The sequence below is a fragment of the Engraulis encrasicolus genome, chromosome 10 (genome assembly GCF_034702125.1).
Source record: "Engraulis encrasicolus isolate BLACKSEA-1 chromosome 10, IST_EnEncr_1.0, whole genome shotgun sequence".
In the NCBI taxonomy this organism is placed as follows: Eukaryota; Metazoa; Chordata; class Actinopteri; order Clupeiformes; family Engraulidae; genus Engraulis; species Engraulis encrasicolus.
In genome coordinates, this window is record NC_085866.1 from 55582161 (window position 1) to 55609660 (window position 27500).

The 27500-nt window shown below is 40.9% G+C and overlaps 1 protein-coding gene across 1 annotated transcript in view; it reads left to right on the forward strand.

Annotated features, from left to right (window-relative positions):
* The window catches only part of LOC134457386 (metabotropic glutamate receptor 4-like), a 227956-nt gene that overhangs the window by 67694 nt on the left and 132762 nt on the right, over positions 1-27500 (forward strand). Inside the window, exon 3 of the mRNA XM_063209386.1 lies at positions 2160-2181. Coding sequence (XP_063065456.1) covers positions 2160-2181 — 22 coding nt within the window. The remainder of the gene's footprint in view (positions 1-2159; positions 2182-27500) is intronic.

The following is a 27500-nucleotide window of genomic DNA, read 5'->3' on the forward strand; positions in this document are numbered from 1 at the left end:
TATCCAATAGGGTGGTCCAGCATTTTTCAAATGAGAGCGATGGGGAAAATGAAATCCTCTAATATACTAGCTTGCAAGATCACAGTGCTGGCAAGTGTTGAAACACAGGTTTGAACTAAAAAATATCATGACAATGAAGAAATCCAATGCTTCAATGTTAATCCCTACATTGACATCAGATACATTGGCATAAGTCCCAAAGGTCATACTCATGCCATAATATTCTCAGGCCAGCTGAGAACTGTGCCAGTGTCGCTAGAATGATTTGAAAGATCTTTTATTTATCCATACTGCTTTTGGGAGCCAGCCAACACAAGATCCGGTAACACTTTAGAATAATGGATGCAAAAAAGCATTATAAAGACTTAATAAATAATTAACTATTGATGAACAAAACATTAACAAACATTTGTAAATGACTAGGAAATGTAAACAAATGCTTGTAAATGACTAGGAAATGCTATGTTAATATTTTATATTCATCAAACATTTACAAGTGGCTTGTAAATGAATAAAATACTCTGTTATAAGGTGTGTAAAATCTTGCAGATATCATTTGTAGATATTTTATCAAGCATTAATAAAGCTTAGTTAATAATAAAAACATTTGTTAATGTTTTATTCATCATTAGTTAATTATTTACTGAGTCTTTACTAAGGAACATTATTATAAAGTGTTACCGATGGTCCAGCACATTTCAAGAGTTCAAATGTTTGGCAAATTCCTCAGACGTTCCTCCATATTCTAGACCATGTGATCACACCAATATTGTCTTTGGTTGCCATCCAATGCATCATGCTCCATCACCTTTGAAATCAGAGGACTTGTAAAATAAATAAGTAAATAATTAAGTGTCTCCGCGTGGTTGTAGGCAGTGATCAGATATCTCACAGCTTGCCTAAATGGCAGTCTGATATATTTCCTGAATGTGGGGTAGAATTTGATTGGTTGAGAATACAAGCAGTGTATATCAGATAGTTTGGGTGTAAAATACATCTGGCAAATCTCCAATATGCAGTCTCTCTGAGATGCACAGCCATCACATGTTTTTCAAATACATACAGTATGTACTGTGTATCCAACAGTGTGGCAACCAGTTAGACTGTTCTCTATGATGATGTGCAAAGTCTCCATTTTGCATTGGCGCTCAATTATTTGAGCAAAACAGCGTAAAACTGAAAGGTTGGACAGACAGTCAAGTCTGGAATGCATTGCCCTAACCCTGTCACTATTCAGCCAGGTGATTTCAACCAAGCCCCATTGTAAAGCATCACAGATATGATGGGCTGGTCCAGGCTATCAGAGGCATTTTTATGACTTGCGTTTCAACGTTCTTCATTGGGGTAATTCATCACTTTAATAGTGTGATGGCATTGTGTCGCGTGAACACTTTCCCCATACTGATATAAAGCAAAATGCCATCATCATATCACGCAGTAGCAAAATGCCATCATCATGCAGTACAAATGACCTTTAAAATGACGTGCTCATCTATTAAGATAACATTTGGTCCTAAAATATGAAGTTGATGCATCCCCCAAATGGCATCTTAAGACCTTTGCTAATGTGGGAAAAAAAACAAGTCTGTAGGAATATGCCTGTTATATTACTCAGCAGATGCAAAATAATTGTCTGCTTTATCAATGTGTGTATTAAAGTGGGCAAATTGAAATGATGTAATGTGGATATTATTTCTAGTTTCTAATTTACCAATGATTGGGTCCCACCATTCACTTAAGACAGGAACGAGTGTTTGGGCTGTATTAGACCAGTTTAGCCATATTGGGTGAGTGGGGACAACCATTATAACCAGAGATTGTCTATTATGTTAGAATTAAAAGAATAGTTGGTATAACCTCTGGATAACATCTTGTTTTATGCCTTAACCTTGGTGTCACGGCAACCGTGGAACATCTTGCTTTATGATGTAAGCCACAGAATTGGCAAGTGTGGCTCGCATGAGTGAATCTTACCAGCGTGTCTTGGTTGATACCCTTCACCCACCTTGTCTTTCGCAACCCTCTCACCTCCACTATATCCCCCCCATTACTCTTTCATTTCTTTGCCACATCATTTATTTTGTCCTTCATTCAGAGTGTGACAACTCGTCTTTTCAGGTGCTCATAAAACCCAGAGAAGGAAAGATAAATAGCTAAAGCAAACAGAGCTGAAAATGCCTGGTCTTTTTCTTTCTTTCTTTCTTTCTTTCTTTCTTTCTTTCTTTCTTTCTTTCTTTTATATTTCTCTCCCCCCCATCTCTCTCTTTCTCTCTCTCACTCTCTCTCACTCTCTCTCTCTCTAGGCCGACAGATTGAGAGAACACATGTTCTGCAGGCTCATGCAATCAACTGAAAGGTTGCCGTTCTTGTCACTGTACAGTTCCAAGACAGCTCATAGCATCCGAAACAGGGGATGGAATTCATGTTTTCCTTTGTCTTTTGGCTGGTTCGCCCATCAGTAATGTCTCACTTCTCGTGTCTTGCTTTCTCTATCTCTCTTTTTTCTATATCTACTGTATGTCTCTTGTATGTCTGTATCTTTTTCTGCATTTCTCTCACTCAATCGCTCCACCTGACTGTCTCTCCTACTGTCTCTCTGAGTTTCTTGCTTTCTAGCCATCTTTCTTGCCCTCTTTCCTGTCCTCTCACTCTGCTAAGCTCGATCCCTGTGCTCATATCAACAGCTGACAAGCAAATGGATTTGAACTTTGTATTTCTCTGACATTCTTCTGCTATGCCTGGACCACTTTTAGAGCCTCCTGATATGTTGTCAGCTCGCACACACGCATGCACGCACGCACGCACCCACACCTAACCCCGCCTCACCCCTCCCTCCAGAGCGCTCAACATCAGCGATGGCAGTGCTACCATCCTCAACTCCCCACACACAGAGACACGCACGCATGCACGCACACATGCACGCACGCACGCAGGCAGGCAGGCAGGCAGGCAGGCAGGCAGGCAGGCAGGCAGGCATGCACGCACGCACACACGAACACACACACACACACAAGCCCATATTAAGCCCTTAAGGCTTGGCAAGATCAGTAGGACAATTTATAGTTTAATAATACACCGAACCACAAGACCTGTGCTGTGTATATGTCTGCTTATACCGGTCTTTTCTAAAATTGTGTTTTCTTCACATAGCCGACTTTGTAAATCTGCATCCATTTCCACATCTGAATCTTTCAGAAGCCTTTCAATAACTGAGGAAAATTCCAGGAGTTGCCTGGCTGGATATGATGGCAAAATTCCTTTTCAGCCGGCCCATAAAAAATGGAAAGCAGTGTGGAGGTGTGGAAATGGGAAATCCGGGCCAGGTGATAAATAGCAGGTGGGGGAGTGGATATATTTGAGGAAGGGGAAATCTCATTTGTTCCATACTGCCATGGTGTTAGGGAGCCCTAAATCTGATCACACATAAACACAATCAAACAAGTCATAGCTCTTTTCAGCCGCTGCTATACTGTAGATGGCAGCCGCCATGTTGTCACGTGGGAAAGAGGCAGGTGGAATACATTTTTGGCCAAATCATTGGCCTCACTGTTTGCATCTAGAGTCTTCTCTTCTCTTCTCTTCTCTTCTCTTCTCTTCTCTTCTCTTCTCTTCTCTTCTCTTCTCTTCTCTTCTCTTCTCTTCTCTTCTCTTCTCTTCTCTTTTCTTCTCTTCCCTTCTCTTCTCATAATATTTTTTGCTCTTATTTTGTGTATTTTATGCAAATGTATTGTTTATTGACATCACACCTGCTTCCCCTTGACAGGAGCACTGTTCTTCCTACAATTCCATCAAGTTTACAGTAGCAGACATGCACTCTTATTTCCTTGTTATAGAATATAATTGTGGCAGTTATGACAACAAGAAAATGCAAAATAAGGACAATAGAACCAAAGCTGTTGCTAAAAAAAACAAATATCAAACTACATACTTTGTAGTCAGCAAAGTAGTCATAAAGATCAATCTGTGTAGGCCTACTCTCCATTCAAATGCACTCCACAGGAATCCTCACAAGGCTGTCTGATGGTCCAGTCATCTCCTTCGGCTAAATTAGCAATGTAGCACCAAAGTGCAAGCTGTGCATTTCACAACAAACGCACAGTCCCCACTGCCTCATCTTTATCTCACTCTTGCTTTTTGCTGGTTGTCCTTCTAATGGCCATCTGTCAAGGCTCAAACACATCTGCTACACACAACTCCTCATCGGGAAGCCTTGGGAAGATGGGTTTTTTTTGTGCTTTTTTCCAAGCCATACTGGTTTGGTTATCTGTGTCAATTGGCAAGTAATAGCTTTCATTTTGATGTAGCCTGGTAGAGTAGAGTAGAGAGGGTAGAGTAGAGAACAACAGAGTAGAGTAGAGTAGAGTAGAGTAGAGTAGAGTAGAGTAGAGTAGAGTAGAGTAGAGTAGAGTAGAGTAGAGTAGAGTAGAGTAGAGTAGAGTAGAGCAGAGTAGAGTAGAGTAGAGTAGAGTAGAGTAGAGTAGAGTAGAGTAGAGTAGAGTAGAGTAGAGTAGAGTAGATTGGAGTATATTGACAGTAGAGTAGAGAAGAGTAGTGTAGATTAGAAAAGAGTAGTGAAGCTGGTATCACTATGATAAAATGTAGAGTTCAACAAACTCTTGAATATGGAGTCAGGCAGTATGCAAATAGGTCATCATTTTATCATAACATTTCCTAAAACAGTCCTGATTAATCCCTGCCTGGAGGAAGAACGATGTACTGTGGTTTTAGACAGATTCGGAAGTGTAGGGCTGGTGTACTGCGGTGTTCAGACATATGCCAGCTAATTGTGTGCTCAAGGCAAGGCAAGTTTATTTGTACCGCATACTTTATACAATGTGCTTCACAAAAATAAAACTAAAGGAGTCAAGAAAACAAGAAATAGAGAAAGAAAACGTTTAATAATTAGAATCAAAGAAAATTAGAACATTAACATAAAACATTGAATAATTACAATCACAAAACATTAAAAACATTAAAATGAAACATTGATCATTAAGCTGATGAGGGAAGGCATCTGAGAACAACTTCTTCTTGTGTCTGGATTTAAAACTATGTACAGTGGATGCATGTTTTACATCATCTGAAAGCTAGTTACAAAGCAGGGTAAGCTAAAGGGTTCCTCTACACACTTTGCTTTGACCTTTGGAATTAGCAGTTCTTCTCCATTGATCTTAGTGACCTAGTTGGTGCACCTAGTTGGCACCTAGTTGGTGTATATCCAGTAGGTAGCTGGGTCCCATCCCATTTAATGATACACAATAAGTAAAGTTGTGAAGTCAAGGCTCACTGGGAGCCAGTGCAGTGATCTCAGAATTGGAGTAATGTGGTCAATCTTTTTTCTGCTGCAATACTGCATTTTTTGGATAATAAGTTGAAGCTGTTTGATGGACTTTTTGGGGAGGCCTGTAAGACCCTACTGGAAATGAAGGCATGCATTAGTTTCTCCAGATCATGTCTTCAGGCCAGTATAGGGTCAGACAGATAGATAGATAGAGTGCTGTGCAAAAGTAGGCTTACATATTTCCCCCCTTACTAATGTATTTTTTATCTTTTATTGCATCCTCTTCACTCAGATCAAGCAAGATGAAATGGTAGATAGAAATAACTTCCAAGTCAACACAAAAACATGTTAAATTGCAGATTTCATTTGTTCTTAACAAATGAAATAATCACAGAAGAAATGGGTTTTTGTATGTTAACTTGGGTTATCCTTGTTTAATGCTTAAATTTGTTAAAATATTAAGTGTGACAAATGTGCAAAAAGTAAATAATCAGTAAGGGGCACTGTACATATGTCATGGATGATTTGGGCTCCTGCCATTATCCTTCATGCCCTCAGTAGAGTGGCCCGTAGTCAGAATGGCCAAGCAAGATGAGTTTTTTTTATAATGATAAAATATACAAATCTTTATTTTGTAGGCTGCTGTGCAGATTGATAATTGTGTTCATTCAGATGTATAATGTCTTTGATTGTTACAGTCATAGAAAATCACCGTTATTGCCATTGAAGGAAAGGGAATGGGGCTTTTTATCGGCATAACATTGCTTTTTATAAATACAGCTTTTGTGTGAATTATCAGGCAGCTTGGATGAAAGTTATTACAGGTCTGATTCATCTGGTTCTTGTGGAAAACATAATGGGATGTGATAGGATTATGTAGCCATAAACAAGGACCCAAAGTGAACAAGTAGAGAGAGAGAGAGAGAGAGAGAGAGAGAGAGAGAGAGAGAGAGAGAGAGGAGAGAGAGAGAGAGAGAGAGAGAGAGAGAGAGAGAGAGAGAGAGAGAGAGAGACCTTCAATACTCCTTTATTGTGAACCATTGTCACCACTTAAAAAGTGTACTTTACATTACATGCATGTTGATCCTTCCATTCACCATAAAAGGGAGAGAGAGAGAGAGAGAGAGAGAGAGAGAATGAAAAAAGTAAGATGAAAATGTAGCTTGCCATAAAGTGTGACAAATATGCTGCTGAAAGAATGTATTATTCCCTATACCCTTCTATGTAGGCCTATCTTCCGTAGGCAAGAGGCCAGTCTCTCTGATATGGGGACCTTGTTAGTGGGCAGAAGTGACGACTATACCTGACCTCTGCTTCGGGACATCATGGCCGCCGTGCCTTATTATTAATAAAGCTTTAGAGCCTTTTAATTGGAGCTTCGAGCTCTGCTGAGGAGAAAGCAATAAGCGAAAGTCGATCTAGTCATTAAGAAGGCTCTTCCAAGGCAAAGTACTTTTATAGGAGTTGGCCTTGGGGGATTCAATTTGAATAATATATGGACCACCAATAGCTGGCATCAAAATTCATTTATACATAGCCTACTGGTCATGACGCTCTTTATCATGTATCATTGATATTTTAGCTGCTGTCTTCAATTTCTGTTGTGTTATATTAGCAAGGGTGTGCGTGTTTGTGCATGCGTGCGTGCATGTGTGTTTGTATGCATGTGAATGTATGTGTGTTTGACATGAATAAATGCTTATGCCTTTTCCCTGTGTGATAGTTTGGTTTGGAATTCCTCAATCCATGGAATAAATCTGAAAACATTCAGTAGTGTTTTCTTGATTTTTGTTTCAAAATATGTTTTGTATTGATACGTGGCAGTCAGACATTTTCTTTGGTTACTGCAGAGTTGCTGGTAATTGAGCTCTCCCCTAGTCACTGTAAAAATCCCCAAGCCCCCATCTGGACCAGTTTATTCCTTCCTAGTACTCCCCTTCTGCCCCCTAACCTCTCATAGTTAGGGCTTCAGTCAGGATGAGCCTGTATCTGCTGCTTGGCTGTAGAAGGTGGATGTTGAGGACAAAGTGGTAGAAACAAAAAACACAATAGTGGTCACAGCAATGGCTGACACAACCGAAAAATGACTGGCGGCACCACCATCTTGTGCAGGTAGACCTGTGCTCTTCAGTCAATGCAAATGAACAGTTAAGGTATGGACAAGTGTGGTTGAGCAGTATTTATGTGGTACGTGTTGGTTAGAGTATCATTTAAGCATGTGTTGGCACAAAGAAAAAAGAAAAGTGTTGAATAGAGTTAATTTTAACACTGCTTGTGGAAGAATAACCAGTTGTGAAATATACTATTGTGCACAATTTCTTCCTGTGCATAGGACTTTCTGAAGTGATAACTGTGTATCAATATTTAAAATGTCCACCTGACACCTCACCATTACTTTACTTCTCCCAGCAAAAAAAGAAAGAAAGAAAGATAGAAAGAAAGAAAGAAAGAAAGAAAGAAAGAAAGAAAGAAAGAAAGAAAGAAAGAAAGAAAGAAAGAAAGAAAGAAAGAAAGAAAGAAAGAAAGAAAGAAAGAAAGAAAGAAAGAAAGAAAGAAAGAACAAAAGAAAGAAAGAAAGCCTTTATCTTCCTGCCAAATGTGTGATGTGATGACGTGGTAGAACAGCAGTGCCTGCTGAGCTCTAGCATCTCTCTCTCTCTCTCTGTCTTTCACCCACTATCTCTCTTATTCCATGTATCAAAGCAAAACAGAAAGTTTCCCTTTTTTTGTTCTGATATGACCCTAGATCTGATAAAAGAAGCGCTGATTCATTTTCTGCAGTCTGCACTTTCTGAATGCACTGAACATTTTGCTCTCCCATTTTCAATTATTAATCCACATTTCAAATCTTTTCGCTGTAACTCTCTTCATTCTTTGGCGGCATGGGTGGATGGCTAAATCCTTTTATGTTTGTTTACCCTGATATTGCTAAATTATCCCCTTTTTCTTTTTGGCTTGTGTTTCAGAGTGGAAAACATAAGCAGGGTTCCATAGCACCCTAGAGAGAGAGTGAAAGAGAGAGAGATGCAGAGAGATATACAGAGAGAGATACAGAAACAATAGAGAGAGGCAGAAAGAGGGTGAGAAAGACATTTTTCACTAGGAAGAAGATGAAAGAATTGTGATTCTGTCTCATCAGAGAGGCTGAGTTACAGGGCTGCACGATTATGGAAAAAAATGATTATCACGTTTATTTGGGTCAAAATCGGAATCATGATTATTGATCACAATTATAGATTTTTTGCAGAATTTCATTTAAAATTGTGACCAAATGAAATATAACCAAGAATGAATTGTATAGAGGATGAACAAAATAAAACTGAATTGTAATAATTATGTAAAAGGCAATAACATGAAACAGGTGGACAAATTTCTCTCGAGAAACACCAGCCTGTCAGTTTGTTCTTGTTTCAAGTACGCTTGACGGCCGGTCACTATTCGAATGATTAAATCCAGATTGAAGTCACGATTTCAATATCACAATTAAATTCCGATTTTTAGTTATTTTATTATCATATTCATCCTGTGCAAGGACAGACAGCAGTTCCTATTCACACCTGCACTCTCATGTCTCCTGTGTTGTAGCAGACCACAGTACACTCATTGAGAAAAAGCCTTCATTGGGATACACAATACATACAGGTACGTCCTGTACATATACATACGTGTGTGTGTGTGTGTGTGTGTGTGTGTGTGTGTGTGTGTGTGTGTGTGTGTGTGTGTGTGTGTGTGTGTGTGTGTGTGTGTGTGTGTGTGTGTGTGTGTGTGTGTGTGTGTGTGTGTGTGTGCACGTGTGTGTGTGTGCACGTGTGTTTGTTAAGGTATGACAAAGATACATTGCGAGGGCATTATGAATATATAACCCTGTTATGTGTCCTGCACCTATAGTAGCTTTTGCATGCTAAATCATGCCTGCTACTGCTACTGCTATTGCTGTTGCATGTTAGATCATGCCTGGTCAATTTATGTGAGCCTTCAGCAGGGCCGCTGGCAGGTTTATCCAGGCCCGGGACAAAGCCACCTGAAAGGGGTGCATCTAATAGATGCAATGTAATGAGGAACCAATTTTGGGCCCCATATCTTCCTGGGCCCGGGACAACTGTCCCCTTTCCCCCCCCTGTCAGCACCCCTGGGCTTCAGAATTAACTACGTACATACATAGTTTACATTGCTATGAATTATCATAGCTACCGTTGAAGGAAGTTAAAAAATAAGGTGACTAAAAATAAGAACCTTTTCAAATGGCTTAGTTTTTCAAAGTTTTTTTTTTTTTTAAAAACTAACAATATTTCCAACATTCTGTTATATAATGTATGTGCTATACTGTACCATAAACTATTTTCACCAAGGCATGCCATGGTGAAATGGAAAGCATCTCTCTTTTTTAAGTCATTTAACTTTTCCCTCCAGATCTTTTGTCCAATATCCTCATGTAATCCTCCATTAGCTGTATCCCAGGAGGAGTAGAGTGCAAGTAGCTGTGATCCAGGAACTGGGGCCTGTGCTGTACTGTACTGTCCAGCCTCCTGTCTGCAGGCAGCATGTTCAGAGTGGTCTTAAGAGACTCTCTCTGCTCTATCTGCAGGCCCCAAATGGGCTGGGCTGAGATGAGATGGGATAGTTGCCTTATACAGCAGTGTCTGCCCCTGTTTCACAGTCCTAAGGGCAGAAAAAAAAACTAAACTTGAAGGCTGTTTTCTGCCTGCCTCTCCCACTGCCTGCCCAGTCATGGTTGCTGAGTGCTTAAATGCATGCTCTTTCTCAAATGCATTATTCTTGCCCTGGCTATCAAGTTTTAGTTTCTTGATTTTACTTATTTTATCACAACATGGGACATTATGTTTTTCAAGAAATGTGTTGTTTTCCCCTGAAAGGCAGGGAAATTGCAGCAATGTTTGGACCTAAAAAAAGACAGTTCAGTAATGCCCGTCTGAGTGGGCTGTAAGCTTCAGAAAGCTAATGGCTGTTTCTTGGTTAGGTAACTGTCCATGGTGCTGAGGAGAGATGCTCTGGTAGAGCAGCGAATCACAAATCCATTGTCCTGAAATGCAGAACTGAAGCTTTGGAGTATACATAGAAGCACCAGTTGCTTTTAAACAGAATCTGTGCAATGCAAGAAGATTTAGAGGATTTTAGGATTTTAGGAACTTCTAGTAGGAATTTCTTGCATGGTCAGATTTTTCTTGCTCTGTTTTTCCTGTAGCTTGTTGTCTACTGTTGTTTGTTTTAGGGAAGTCATTGTAACTGTGTGTTGTGCATGTAAGTCAAAGCTTTTTGACTTGGGGAAACATTCAGTGTTTTACAGAAATGAAACAATCCACTAGAAAAGCAGCAACAACAATGTGAGGACATCCGTCTGTGTTAACCTGATTTGTATTCTAGAACACTCGGTACCTCTCAGCTGAATTACGTTGTTAGTTTTTCTGACCCCGTCAATTACACAGTTTATGTCTCTGACATTCATGCATTTCAAGCACGAAATGACTCTAAGTTGCCAAATGGAGGCTTATACAGGGTCTTCGAAATGTTAATTGCTGGCCACTGACTGTGACAATTACCCCTATTGCAAGTAATCACTTACAGCCATACTTAATTGGTGACAGAGCTTTTTGTGTTGCTGCCCCCACGCTCTGGAACAGTCTACCTCCCAACATACGCCAGGCCCCCACACTGGCTACGTTCAAGAAGCACCTGAAATCACATCTATTCACAGAGGCATATGGACTTTAACTTCACTGGCCCATCCCCTGCCCCTTCAAACCCCCCCCCCCAGCCCCCCCCCCCCCATCCCCATCCCCCCCCGCCCCCGCCCCCCCAATGTAAAGCGACCTTGGGTTCCTTGAAAGGCGCTATATAAAACCAAGTTATTATTATTATTATTATTATTATTAATTAATGGCAAAGGACTCTTTTAATGGTGTGGTCTCCCTGCATCACTCTGCACAGGATGCCCCTGGCTGTTTTATATGAAAGGGGTGAGGTAGAGTTAAAAAAGGTTACACAACTACCTGTTTAACGGAAGCATTAGGAACAGTGAAAATCATTAGCAAGTGTAATATTCCAAAACATTTTAGTAAAATTTTGCAGTGTGAAGTGGTACTGAATTTACCACTACAGTGAAAAGTGACAATGTCACTTATGAATGATACCATTTTATTTTGTTGCTGCTGCTAGTTCATTTTATTAATAATTTTGCATTGCACACACTTTGTTCACTCCTTCCCCAGACAGTTGAATTTAGCTTTCAGAGCCCAATGCTCGACGAAAGGCAGGCGTGTGCTAACCAGCCCCGCTAATGAGTATTTGCCCTGTTGTCATTGAAGAGCCATTAAACATCTTTATCACCTAATAAACACCACGCATATAGTTTCCTGCTACTGACAGCAAGCTACCTAACAGATTAATCTGTATTATGTGAAGTCTACACAGCTGTTTACAGTTTATATCACAAATCGGTGGACAGTGCACATGCGCCATGCCATCATGTATGCCAGTGTTTTTCCAACCTTTTTTGCCGTGGCACAGTGGTTGAAAAACACTGATGTATGCAATAGTTCTTATAAAACCAAAACCAATAGTTGAATGTCATATTAGCATGCTTGTAGCCAGTCTGTCCAGTAGATATGTTTTGCTAAAACCGCACAGAGAACATCAGATGTGCATTTCTCGAAACCATAGTTGCTAGCTCAATTAGCTACTTTGTTTTTTTTGCTAACTGACTGACAACTACGCTTTCGAGAAACACACTCCAGGTTTGTGCTTAACCAAATAGTATGCAATACAAATTTGTTCTTGTAAGACTTTAGTGTTAGTTTGCTCCCCTTGCTCTTTGCAGTCCTTGCTGCCGACCCCGTACCCAAGAGTCTCATTCTGCATACACCAATTATAGGCAATCGCTCAAATATATTGATGAATCACTGCATTTAGTCGCTTATCAATATAACAAGGCCATGACTGTGAGCTAATTGATTTTGCTTGTAAGCGAAAGGTTAGGTTTAATCTCTCACACTGCCTAACTCTACAGCACTCTTTGATGTAGGCAAGTGTGAGTGGATTGGAACCGTAATCAAGATTTCCATGACATAGGCCTATATACGTATACGAAACTACTGTATTGTCATTGTCAAAGGCTCAAATGGCAACTCAAATGAACACTACACTAGAACATCACAGGCACTGCACAAGAAAGCACTGTCTTCACTCAGTAAGGCATTTGTCTATTATGGATTAAAGGAAGAACATTAAAGAATGGACCCCTTTTCCTGCCAGAGTAAAAAAGGGAAACCTGTGCCTTCCTGTAGTGCCCACAGTGGAGATATTGTATCATCCCACACATTTCCCTCTTCCGTTGCCTTGACCTTTAACATTAGTCAGGCTTATCAAGGATAATCTGCTTTTGTAGTGCTGAAATGATGGCTAATGAATTAGGAAGTAGCTGGACTGGGATATGGTAGTACACCTCTGTGTTTTTGAAGGTGAAGAAGAGAGTCAGTCAGCAGCTATATATGTTTTCTTTTATTATTATTTGGATTATTATTCTCCACAGCAAGAGGGCTGATTGGACAAAGCAGCAGGCAGACATGAAATATGGAGATGGACAAAGGGTTAGACGCTGAGCAACATGCTTGAAGCATTTGATTAGGAAAAATAGATAAATCATCTTTACGTCACTTTATCATACAAATGTGATAATTGCTTTGATGGAAAGCCTGAAAGTCCTTTCTTCCTGGTTAGTTTACTGGCAAATAAAAATGGTCTCATCAAAAGTACCTACAATCAGTTAAGTGTGGCCATACATGTACACATTTGCCTGTGACAGGTAGGACAGTGCAAACAAAGACCCTGGCCTTCATTAAAGGATCTGTTCTCACACACATCCCCACCACCTGTGACTGGGGAAGGTAGCCCACACACACACACACACACACACACACACACACACACACACACACACACACACACACACACACACACACACACACACACACACACACACACACACACACACACACACACACACACACACACACACACACACACACACACACACACACACACACACACACACACACACACACACACCTCTACCTCTCTCTCATGACTCCTTCTTCACACCTTCAATTCACTCTCCCACCCTGTATTTGGAAATATGACTGGTGATTTAGTAATTACTCACTTAGTATCACAAACATATCATATTTCACATAAGGTTTGTTCTTGGCCAAAACAACTTTGGCAGCTAGCAGCATGTGGAGCAATAACAAGTGAAGCGGTTTCAACAATTCAGAGAGATTGAACACAAAATAGAACTGGTGCCATGAATCAGAGAAGGCAATACGCCACACACACACACGCACGCACGCACGCATGCATGCACGCAGGCACAGACAGACACACACGCACACGCACACGCACACACACACACACACACACACACACACACACACACACACACACACACACACACACACACACACACACGCACACACGCACAAACGCACACACGCACACACCTACAAAAATGAAGCCAAAATTGCTTTGACCTGGCTGTGCCCGTCCTTGCTTGGGTCATACAACCATCTATGCATCTAAAGTAGTTTTGTCTTTAACCAGTTACTGGAAAATGTATCAGAACGTCCTATCTATTCACATTTGAGCATTCAGCATTTGGTAATTATACATATATTGTAGCTTTATATTCAGTAATATACAATAATTATTATGTTATAATAATTATTTTTTTTTATATTATACTGTAATTAGAGAAAAAAACGTCCTACTTATTCACAACATTTGGTAGTTATACATATATTGCAGCATTATACAGTAGGCCTAATAGACAACAATATACGTTTTTTATATTATACTGTAATTAGAGAAAAAAAAATAATGAGCACATAATTGTTACAGAATACAGTGATGCAGTAGTCCTCTATGTTGGCTGCTTAAATATGAGGCTGATTGCTAGAATGCAAATGTGTCAAGGGAAAAAATGCATCATGGAATGCATAACACTCTGGTTTCCTGTGGTGGGCAGAGTGTCACTGCGATAGCTGTGGGCACAATGGCCTTTTTTCTTTGTGTGCAGTCCATGCGTTTTACAATGCAGCACGTTAGTTCTGAATAGTTATTCCCCTGCTGAAGTCACGCACCTTTTCCCATTCCACAACTCTATTTATAGCTGTCCGTGTGTGTGTGTGTGTGTGTGTGTGTGTGTGTGTGTGTGTGTGTGTGTGTGTGTGTGTGTGTGTGTGTGTGTGTGTGTGTGTGTGTGTGTGTGTGTGTGTGTGTGCGCGTGTGTGCATGTGCGCATATGTGTGTGGTGGAGGTGGAGTGAAGGGTCATTAATTTCCCTGACGGTCAGGTCAGTGGTTTTCTCCATAAAAGCCCTCTCTTAAACAACAGTCTGTGCTGTGTTGTAGTGGGTTGAGTGTGAGTTAAATCCAGCTAATCCAAAAGAGATATGTGCATGCACACATACTGTACATACACACATAATCTGTATTTGCATGGATACAGCATTGAAGAGAAATGAGTCTCTAAAACAGACCCATGTAGTACATCATTTTATATAACCCATTCCAGTAAAAGCTTAGGTGGTCTCGGGCATATAAACTGAATTTGAACTGACCAAGAGTTGTGCAGCTCAGTGCAGTTTGCAGCAGGCTTTCATCTTGCGTCATTTATCATTATTTGAACCTGGCCCCTTACGAAAGTACTGTACAGTACGCTGTAGCTCACAGTGGTAGATGCAGTTTTAGGCTGCTTTTGAATATGATCAAGTTCAAAGGCAGTGCTTTTCTTACATTTATCTATCAAGCACATAGCCTACTCTTTTTCATCGTCAGTTGATATACAGTACATGTATATACTGTAATACTACGGGAAGGCATTCATTTTTTATATACAGCATGAAAGTATCCCATGAGAATGGAGTCCAAGACCTCAAGATTATGAGCGTGGGTAGCTGTAGCAACGGAGCTAAAAAAAAACACTTTATTATGGGGCTTTTATACGCCTCCACTCAGGATTTATTGAGGAATTAATCAGCTGTTTCCCTTGAGGAACACTGAGCTGTCCAGTTCCTCACAGCGCTTTATTGGGCACGTTAGTTAGGTAATCATGTTCCTGCTAATACTACAGAGGAGGATCACACTTTATGGCCAAAGTCCTCTTTAAAAGGCTGGAAAACGGTAATGATGGCTTATAACATACTGTATTTAACTGGGGTGTGAATATGTGAATTACTGAATGTGCAGTTATCTGTATTCTTACTTCTCCGACTCTTCTACTTCTGTGTGTGTGTGTGTGTGTGCGTGTGTGCGTGTGTGCGCGCGCGCGTGCGTGCGTGCGTGTGCATATGTGTGTTCAATGTTCATGGTGGAGAGAAGGTCTTGTGCAGCGTCTCTGTTATCACATTCATTAAGCATCCTCACTGTTGATGCAGTAGAAAGTGGAAAGTTTCACAGACTTTTTTAAACACACCAACTTTTAAAACACTAGGAAGAAAATCGGTGGCAGAAGTTCAATCCCAATAAGACAACAACCTCCACTCACCACCCTACTGGGCGGGCACGGCTACACAATTCCTCATAGACAACCCTCAATTAACTTCACTGGTACCATGCATTAGCACTATATAACTACTTCCTAATGAGCATTTTTTTTGCCATTTTCACTCTTTGGTGACTGGTTAAATTATTTTGCATCTGTTTACAATTTCTAAATTGAGTTACATTTTCTCTCTCTGGATGTTGGTTGTCTGTCTGACTGTTGTTGTGTCACTTTCACTGCCTATATGTTACAGTAATATTGATTCAAAACACATGCTTTCTATATAGCACTAGTAATGTGAAGTGATAGCACTTCACTTAGTGTTCCACAACTGGCCATTGATTGCAATGTGCCTATTTCATGAACACTTCTATGGGAAGAGCGATCTCTGTATTTTGCCGTAATCCCCACCTCCATTCACATTCATTCAGAGCTTCTTTAGAGATATGCCTTGACATCTGCTCTCACACATCTTAATGAGCTTTTCAGCCTCCTTTCCAGGGACCTTGCAGAGTTGTGAGGCGGCTCTCGGAAAACATCAGATGGATTTGTCTTGTGCTTTGACAATCTCAAACGCTCACATAACAGCAGTGCAACTTAAGGCAGTAAACCAAAGATGATGTGTTGGAGGTGATTTGTTTGTACAGTATTTTCAGAGAAACCTTGTAACCCTGTCCCCTTGGATTAGTTGATGTCTTCTTTCAGCAGTTGAATAAGATGTACTGAAGAATAAGATGTAGGCCTACTGAAATGAGCCTTTCTATTGCTCCTTAGTACAGTACTGTACTGTACTGTATACACATACTGTGGCAAAGCAGATTGCTGTGAAAAAGCATCATGAATTATAAAAGTTACGCATGATACATCACGTCATAAGCATCTGTGTATTAGTCAAAATATGGTAGATAGATAGATAGATAGATAGATAGATAGATAGATAGATAGATAGATAGATAGATAGATAGATAGATAGATAGATAGATAGATAGATAGATAGATAGATAGATAGATAGATTGATTGATTGATTGATTGATTGATTGATTGATTGATTGATTGATTGATTGATTTCCTTCTTCCCTACAGCCCTGCCTGGCTGCCCGTTGGTGCTGCTTAATAAGAATTACCTTGAAGCAGGTGGTGGCACGACAGGCCTCTCCCGCTGCCTTCAGTAATTGCTACTCTCTTGTCATGGCCTCCTTCTGCTTCATAATTATTGTGAGAATTCTTTTCAACGCAGTGATTATATTTCATACAATAGCAGGCAGAGAAAAAAAAGTTTGTGGAGGTCTGCATTTTATGAAGTCCCTTTTGGCTTTTGCAAATGATATTCTCTCTCTCTCTTTCTCTCTCTCTCTCTCTCTCTCTCTCTCTCTCTCTCTCTCTCTCTCTCTCTCTCTCTCTCTCTCTCTCTCTCTGTCTCTCTCTCTCTCTCTCTCTCTCTCTCTCTCTCTCTCCCTCCAAAATTATAACTAAATCTGTACTGGATGTTGTCACAAGAGGTGAGCTACTTCTGAAATACTGGGCCTCTCACTGGCAGAGCGTTCTGAGGGAGTCGAACAAAGGTTCTGAACTTCTGGCTCGGTTTGTACAGATGGGGAGGGAAAGTTTACCACCTCCTCTCACTCAGTGGGCTTCGGAAGTTGGTTCTTTCAACAAAATGCATTTACCTAGGTCTTGCCCTCCACGAGATTAGAACACCATGAAATGTATATATATAAATATATATGCGCGCCAACCGTGGCCGTGCGTAATTTGCAATCAGGGCGATATCTCTCGCTTTCACATGTGAGTAACATCTTGTATCTAAAACAGTCTCAGAGTAGACCATTACAAAGGTTACTTGGACATTTTTCCTGAAAACGAGCCATTTCCCGAGATTCCCGGGAAATAAGTGACTCAAAGCCGCAAAAATGCAGTATTGGATTTTGTCCTTCGGGTTGCATAAGAACAAATCTTGGTGGTAATCCACTGATTAAACATCCACCTGCAACCCTAAAGGTAACTTGGTGTGGTATAGGCCTATGTCAAATGAAGATTATTCCCCTCCATAAAGTACACTTGACTTGACTTGACTTGTTATGCCGGCCTTACACTGTGACTTTTGCCCCGATTTTTGCCGTGATTTGTCACTCGCACAACTTTTTGACAATCGGGCCGATTTCTTGCTCAATTGGAGGTCAGTTGTGAGTCTTGCATTGTGTAGTGTACATGGGGTAACGACAAGCAATTTCACCTCACAACCAGCTTGCCATCTGCAAGAAAATCAAAACTGTTTGAAATCCTGGTTGCCCCTCATGAGTAAATCGCATAGTTGAAGCCATGCTACAACCTGATTTGACACAACACATGAACAAATTGACAGGGCAGTGTGATTCACTCTTGAGTGCCTCCTCATCTCCACCTCATGTGCACGTTTGCCTTACCCGTTTTTTTGTCATCTGCAGTTCAGGAAAACAAGCCTCACATCCGACCCTCAGCTCGTACAATATGAGGACGTGATTGAGCGATTGAAAATATCGCACAGTGTATGCCCACCTTAAGGGGTATTGAACGCATCACGATACAATTCATATACAGCCAGCAGAAACTTACTCTGGTGGACTATGTAAGCCCTCTCTCATTTCCATTACAGCCTCCAGCTCACTTCTCTTTGCCAGTGGCTCACGCCGGCCTTCACTTTGCATCCCACCTTCTCGGCTTCAACACATGTCTCACTCCCACACATAGACTCTCACACACACATGCCTACTCACAAGCACACACACACACACACACACACACACACACCTAAAGCCCATTCTGTCTCCCTTCTCCTGCTGCACCACCCTGTGCTGTCTTGCATGCTACAGTCAGTGACCAAGGCCAAAGGCCAGAGCTTACTGTAGCATGACAAACTCCTCCACTTTCAGCCTATCAAAACCAAGCATAATATTATTTTGTTGGTTTTGTAATTTGGCTTTGTAGAGAGGTCACCAATGTATTCTTATCAACTCTGCTCTGAGCTGTTGTAGCCACATTGACTACCAAACCTCTGGAGCTTGGAATTGATAGCTTGCACATATTTTGTGTTTTAAGAGAACTAAGTGGCTATTAGAGGATAAGGACAGACAGGAGTCGTGAGGAGATAATTATGGCTACTTTGGCTGGCTGAGAGAAAACTGAACTAAAACTGTGATGGGGTAAATTACAGATCTTTAATACATCCCAGCATACCCCCTATATTAAAGTGCCGTGTAGGCATCCAGAGGACATGGCACTCATTTAAAGACTCTTAGTGAAACCCCCCACAGCGTAATAGTGATGAGCATCAAGTCCTTTATGTAATAGCTACGAGAGCTACAATACAAAAGGACCACTTCACATCAAAAGCAAAGTCACCAGAGTCCCTCTGGATGTAGGCCTATCCACAGACAATGGCTAGAAGAAGCTGCAGTCTTTTATACAGCACTGGGATTAAGTTCCCTCCCAGTGTTTCAGTCCTTTGTCCACACAGTATGTGGTGCAGGTGTGTGTGATCAACATATCAACCAGTCCTCATTCACCACCACCGGTGCTGCTCTTCAGTTCGTCAGCTTTGTTGGAGACAAGACTATGGAAGGCTCCTCCAGATCTATGCTGCTGGTTTACCCCAAGCTGCTACTCCTTTGTTTCTCTTGCCTTCCATAAGGGAAGGACAAGGAGAACTGATGGGAGTGCAATCCTGGTGGAAATATCTACTCTGCCACAAAACTCTTTGAAAATGCACAACACGGTTTACCATGGCACATCACATGGTTTCCCTTTTGAAATCTTACCTTTGGCAGTGGCACCAAGAGAAAAAAGAAAAAGATGGAATGAAAAAGAAGTATATTTCCTTCTCTATCAGCCTGTGAATTCTCTCACACTTGAGAGCAGTTCCCTCATCGACAATTTCCTGAACCAGTGCTGTAGAAAATGGCTCTGTCACTGTAGTTACAACAACAAGGGTGTGCGTTTGGAGAGTGGTGACAAGGGACTGAATATTAAAGAGTTCTCTCTTCTTTCTCTCTCTTCTTTCTCTCTCTCCCTAAGCGTAGGCTGTCACAGACAGGTCCTTACTGCTGCAGATTTAATCATATGTTTCCTCTCTCACACTAAGGGTGTATTGTAATTGGAAAGCATGAGAGGGAAATGGCATCTTGGGCCACTACTACTTCCAGTAGAATTCCCCAGTAAGATTCTCATGTCTTGAACTTCAATGAGGGGATCTCATCTCCTCCCTAGGGCGAAGATGACCCTCTCTCTTAATTGGCCTCACACCCAATCTTAACTAAACGTTGTAATCATCATTTGACATACTCTGACTGTAATTCACTTCTCATTGCCCAAGATAATGAAAGGCAATCTGGCCGTTTCTTTCTGTTACCCTTTTTGTTCCCCAGCACAGAATGATGCTTTGCTTTCAAGCAGGGAATTGCTTTATTAAATAACTAGTTTATTTTAAATGGCAATCTCTAGAATCACCTATTATTTTTTTGGAACGTAAGGTGTTTGTGTGTGTGAATATCATGATTTGCAATGCAAAGTGTTTAATGGGGTAATACATCATGAAAGACAGTGGCAAAAATGAATGACCACGCCAACGATCCATTTCATCAGACTAGATGGTGACAAGTTCAGGTGACATAACTGATGTCATGGCTGCCTTTGCAGTTCCCTTTGCACAGTCTTTGTAATGTAGTTGCAGGAGCCCTGTAATCAACTGAATTTTTTTCCATGTATACTTATTTATTTGTTGGTTTATGTTTTCAGTGTTCTGTGTGTAATAAATCACCAGGCTTCACCATCTCCTCTACATTCATTTATCATAAGCCATGACTAAAAAAATGTGGGTGCTTATTTTGTGTGTGTGTGTGTGTGTGTGTGTGTGTGTGTGTGTGTGTGTGTGTGTGTGCGTGTGCGTGTGTGTGTGCGTGTGTGTGTGTGTGTGTTCGTTCTATACAATTTCTGTTTATGGTAGACTACAAATAATAAGTGAATCCAGGTCTGGCAGTAGTGATAAGGTAGCATTCTGTATAAAACAGACCATCCACAATTCAGATACACATTGCACAAGTGTCAATCACAACAGCACAAAAGCCTGAGATAATGCATTACATTACATGTAACAACTACTGTAGGCCTTGGCAGTCGTCTCCGACTGCTAGAGATATATCCATGAAACGCAATGCTACCAGTCCTCCATCATTCCCACCACTCCCGTCCACCTATTTACAAATGTATATATTAAATATATATCAGTGCCGTGCATAGGCTTAAAACCAAACAACTTTTGTGAATACAAAGCAAAAAAAAAATGGGCCAAATCCATCCACCTGGTCAGAAGTTATGGGCCAAACAAAAATTCCTCCAGCTTGAATTCAGCTATCTTGAAAGTGTTGGCCTCCAAAATCTAATCAATTCATGAACCTACCCTAGAGCATTAACACACCAAATCTGGGACAAAGCCATCCATCCGTTCAATAGTTAACGTGTTACCAGGAAAGACCTTTACGCGGATGCGGACGTGGATGCGGATGCAGATGTGGACGCGGACACGGCGGACACGACGGACACGGCGGACACGGCGGACACGGCGGACACGGCGGCGCACACAAAAGCACATTTTTGGGGATATAATTATGATAGTCCCAGGATTACATTGAAACAATGCTCAATATGCTCTTTGCAAAGTATAAATGAAAAGGGAACAATGAAAATGGAGTAATAATGTAATAAAGTCATAAAGAGAGAAATGCTCCAACTTGACCTGAACACAAAAGTTAGAGGAATTGAAGCATAACCTGCTCTTGAGTCAGGGATTTTGTGATCGCTTGGCTTGGTCTGTTCTTAGGTGTCGTCCTGAGTCACTCTATGTGATTTTTTGTCCCTTAGCCTGTCCCTTTTCTTGTGGTAGGAGTCCCTCTGTCCACTACCCCATTGTGACATTTCAGGAAGACAGAAGAGGGGGGCCATGGGGGATGTGGCAGCTGTGAAGAGAGAATGACAAAAGAAAGGAAAGAGGGATACAGGGAGGGAGAGAAAGACTAAGGGATGGACAGAGAAATTGGAGGGAAGAAAGGAAGGTGGGATAGATAGATAGATACATGGATGGATGGAGAGGTGAGCAGATGGAGAGAGGGAAGGATGGATGAAATGGGTAAGGGAGAGATGAAGGGCTGGGCGAGGGAGAAGTGGACAAGGATGGTGGGTAGGTGTTAAACTGTGGTTTAAAGTGGATTAAAGTGACACAGGAGTACAGGGAGGCCAAAGCTGTCGTTTGCTCGGCTATTCTCTCATGCGTTCAGCGCTGAACTAGACCACTGGGACCAGTCCTACAGGATAATGGAAGTACAAGACCTCCCAAAACTTTTGTTTTAAAGTCTATTACACTTTTCTTACCAGGGGAGCTCAGAGTAAAGTAGAAGAGGGGAGAGGAGAGAACAGAGCAGCACAGCAATTTCAAAAGAGCAGTCTTTCTGGTCTCTCAGCTAACTTGGGAAATTGAATGAGTGACTATTAACACATTGAATGCCACTCTGTTTTTGGAATTTTGGCAGTATGAGTGTCAGTGAAGGATTGCCACTTTAGAAATGCAGAGCATGTGTTTCCTTTGTTCGTATGAAATTCTTTACATGCTTGGGCAAATAAAGGATTTAAAATCGCAATCCTGGGAACAATCCTGGGAATACTGGGAACAATTGCCCAGTGGGACAAATAAAGGCTACTACTACTACTACTACTACTACTAATCCTATCAATGGATGCACCATCATCCCATCCCCTGAAGCCTGTAACCTGGGTGTCATCTTGGACTCACCGCTTTCATTTCAGTCTCACATTAAAAATGTCATCTATCATCTCGGAAGCATCTCCAGACTCCAGACTCCAGACAGTTACAGAGACTCTCACTCATTCCTTCATCTCCTCCCGTCTGGATTACTGCAATGCCATCCTGCTTGGTCTACCCAACAAGGCCTTAGACAGACTGCAATATGTGGGTGGTTGACGTGACGCCCTGTTTTTTCGCAACATTGGTTAAAAACCTACAAAACTGTTATTTTTCCTTTAAAAAACAAATGTCAATGAAAGAAGATGTGGTACATTATGTTTCATATTAGTCTTAGATGAGAAGAAACATTTTTGTTAAGATTTATGTAAAGGTTTATATGTCAAATATCCTGCGGTGTGACTGTAACATTAATGAAACCTGGAATCTAATATACAGTCCCAGGAAAAAGTTTGTACACCCTTTGAAGTTTCTTACATTTCTGTCAAAATTGATCATAAAACATGGTCTGATCTTCCCGGAAATCTCAAGAAGGAACAATCAGAGTCTGCTTTAATTAATTCCACCCAAACATTTACATGTTATCATATTTGTATTGGTCATAAGGCCATAACATTCACAGGAGAGCAGGGCATAAGTAAGTACACCCTTGCATTAAGTAGGTTTTAACCCTCAGTTAGTTGCAATATCATCAACCAGACTTGTCCTGTAGTTGCAGATCAGATTAACAAAACAATCTGTTTGTATCTGGTCTCCCTCTTCTTTAGAGAACTGCCTCTCGTCAGCAAGGTTTGTGGGATGTCTGGAGTGCATAGCTTTCTTGACTTCATACCATATAATCTCAATTGTTTTTTGTCAGGACTTTGACTGGGCTATTTAAGAATGTGTATTTCATTATTATGAAGCCATTCTAAAGTCGATTTGCTTCTAAAGTATGGGTTGTTGTCACATTTCAGCACCCATTATGGTATGTATGATACTCTTGTGTGCTTCAACTGTGTGACAGACTTCCTCACGTTTTTTTCTGTAAAATATCACAATAAACTTGAGTTCATTGTTCCACTGATAATAGCAAACTGTCAAGGGCCTGAGGCAGCAAGGTAGCCGCATATAATGATGCTCCCGCCACCATACTCAGAAGAGGAGATGTAACCAAAAATAGCTAAAAATGGGATTCATTCTGCCAATCTAAAATGAATGGGGTTTCTGTCCAAAAAAATATTGCTGCACCTTTGAGGTTTGCAAAAAAGCATTTATATGCTTCATAGAATTACTGCAAAATATTCTGTAGACCAACGTTGAAATCAAAGTTGAATTGTTCAGGGGAACACACAATGTCATGTTTGGAGGAGAACTGGAGAACCACACCTTCACCAAAACATCATCTCCACCTTTGAGTATGGTGACGGGAGCATCATTATATGCGGCTACCTTGCTGCCTCAGGCCCTTTTCAGTTTTCTATTATCAGTGGAACAATGAACTCAGAAGTTTATCGAGATATTTTACAGAAAAAAGTGAGGTAGTCTGTCACACAGTTGAAGCACACAAGAGGATGGGTGCTGAAATGTGACAACAACCCATACTTTAGAAGCCAATCGACTTTAGAATGGCTTCATAATAATGAAATACACATTCTGGAATAGCCCAGTCAAAGCCCTGACAAAAAACAATTGAGATTATATGGCATGAAGTCAAGAAAGCTATGCACGCCAGACATCCCACAAACCTTGCTGACGAGAGGCAGTTTTCTAAAGAAGAGGGAGACCAGATACATCCAGATTGTTTTGTTAATCTAATCTGCAACTACAGGAAATATCTGGTTGAGGTTATTGCGACTAAGTTAGGGTTAAAACCTATTAAATGCAAGGGTGTACTTACTTATGCCTTGCTGTCCTGTGAATTTTTACATCTTATGGCCAATGAAAATATGAAAACTTGTAAATGTTTGGGTTGAATTAGTTAAAGCAGACTCTGGTTGTTCCTTCTTGAGATTTCCGGGAAGATCAGACCATGTTTTATGACCAATTTTGACAGAAAGGTAAGAAATTTCAAAGGGTGTACAAACTTTTTCCTGGGACTGTATATATAAATTAACTAACAACATTTTGAATAAGGTATGAAGCATTTGGCATGATAGCATAAATATTAACTTGATATTAAGATATGTGAATGTGAAAAAAACTCAAGACAGTAATATTAACTACAAGTTCAATTTCGTAACACCAATTGCGTCCTGTGGGGTGACATGTTTGTCAATGTTTGTGAATGGGCAGCTGCAACGCCAACTAGGGTCTTAAAGACTGGATCCTAACCAGTCAGTACCTCAGTTATTGGAGAGTGCTGTGGAAGTTTAAGGTGACCTCTTAATATGTCTTCATAATGAAATGTTTCTGTCACGCAATGCTTAGGTTCATTTTATGGTGTCCTGTGGTGACTGCTCTTATAGAAGAAAATAAACACACAAATTTTAATAAATGAAAACATATTATGATTAAACACAATATCATTATCAAGTTAGCTTGAGCTCAGATGTCAGTCATGTATACAAAATTATTAAAATGACCTTAATGCAGTACATTTCCTGTGGTGTGACTTCATTTCCCTGCGGTGTGACATGCCTATGCAATGTGTTGATGCAGGTCAGGACACATTTTCCCAAAAATGGCAAAAATAAGGCGAAATTCCACGGACCTTTCACGGTGCTTTCTCTTTTTTTTGTAATTGTTTCCATTATTTTTTTCAGGAATTGGAAAAACTTTTTTTTTTAGTTATGCCCTTAAACGTCAACCACCCATGTACAGGTCTCTGCTGCCAGTATTCACACAGGCACTAGACCCTGGCAGCACATCACCCCAATCTCAAGCAGCTTCACTGGCTCCCCATAAAGTCACATATTGCCTATAAAGTCCTCCTTCTAACCTTCAAGTCCCTCCATGGTCTGGCACCCCACTAACTCATAGGCCTCTTTCACTCCTATGACCCCTCAAGATCCCTGCTTTCAATTGCCAGCTGGTTGTCCCTCGTACCAGGCTCAAGGCTACCAGTGGCAGAGCCTTCCATGTAGCTGCTCCTATTCTTTGGAACAATCTACCCGACCACATCCAGGATGCCCTTTCACTGACCATGTTTAAACAACACCTTAAGACACATCTTTTCCTGGAGGCTTATGGCTGCTAGTTCCACAAGCACCTTCAATTACATGCACGCACACACATACTCACACACTGACGCGCACACACATGCACACATTCCTACATGATACCTTGTTAAGCGATCTTGGATGTTTTGAAAGGCGCTATAAAATGAAAGAATAATAATAATAATTTATTAAATAAATAAATAATTATTATTATTATGATTATCTAAGTTATCTGCTTCAGGTCAAAATACGTACATGTACATGTGCCTCTGGAGGCCTTCCTATATTTAAATTATGGAAGCTATTGTACAGTACAGTACAATCCACGATCAACACAATCCCCTCTTTAATCCATGCTATCCAAGTTCTCTGCTTCAGGTCAGAATGCACCTCAGCTGAGGCATGTGCCGCTCTACTCTGGGAAAGGCAGCTGACATTCTTATCAGTCACGACACATTGACTAACAGCTCACAGCACCTGTGACACCTCTGCAGAGGGGGTTGGGGATGTGTTATCTCATGATGCAAATGTGTTTTCCCCTCAGCCCTTGTCCAATCACAGCAGGAAACATATTTTCAATTTGCTCCATAGAGCCCCCTTTGCGTACTGTTACAGACCCATCAGTAAGCCTGATCAATGCGTAGATGCATGGAGAAGACATTTCATATGCATAGTGCTTGTGAACACAGCAATTCATAATGGGCAAATACACACAGGAAGGAAGGAAGGAAGTGTGGGGGATAAGAAATCGTGCGGTTCTGAAGGTGTTATGGCTGTTATCTGTATGTTGATGTATTGGCAGGTGCTGCCAGTGTTTGTAAGGAAATGTGTCCAAATAGTGACTGTGAATAAATTTCATCTGTGCTAGGATACGGTGGAATTGTGTTTTTGTGTGTGTGTGAAGGACACAGAGAGTGTGTGTGATATAGGCTAACAGCGGTTCACAAATGACGCAGATAGCCGTTATACTGTAACACCTCACAAATGCACAGCCCTTTTTGTTTTACAAATTGTAAACAACAAAAATACAAAAAATGCTATAGAAAATTATTTGGGACCCACATATAAGGTATAGTATGGTTAGTAGTCCTGGGTTGAATTTCTTGAAAGCGTAGTTGTAAACCACTTAGCAACTTGGGTAGTTGCTAATAGAAAATTGCATTGCGAACAACAAAGCAGCTAACGTAGTTAGCAACTATGGTTTCAAGAAATGTACCCCTGAATTGCTATCTCTCTGGTCCATAGATAATGTTCACATGTTAGGCACATTCTGGCTTATCCCAGCTCAGTGTACTAGTGGTTTGTAACCACTGAGTGTTCAAATGTTTATAGCCAATAATACTGTTTTCAGGTCGATCAGAACGGTGCCGTTGCCCGTTCCCGCACCAGTTACGTTACAAACTAAAATGATTTCCTATAAACCACCCATGTTCATACCGAGCTCCGGATGAACCTGCTGACATCCACATTGTTGTCATTGTTTACAGAGATAAAACAAGTATTTCTTGGTTCGCATCATGATCCAACTTTCCGGTTACTGAATGCTCAGACTTGCAGCGTGAACATGCCGGCTGGTTCGAGATAAGGTGCGGGAATGGGCACTAACAGTTCTCTGTCGGACTGAACGCGCCTTGAGTGTTCACATGTTCATAGACACTGAGTGTTCACATGTTCATAGACACTGAGTGTTCACACTGGCAGAGCTCCTCATTTGGACCTTTGCCACTCATGCTGTTT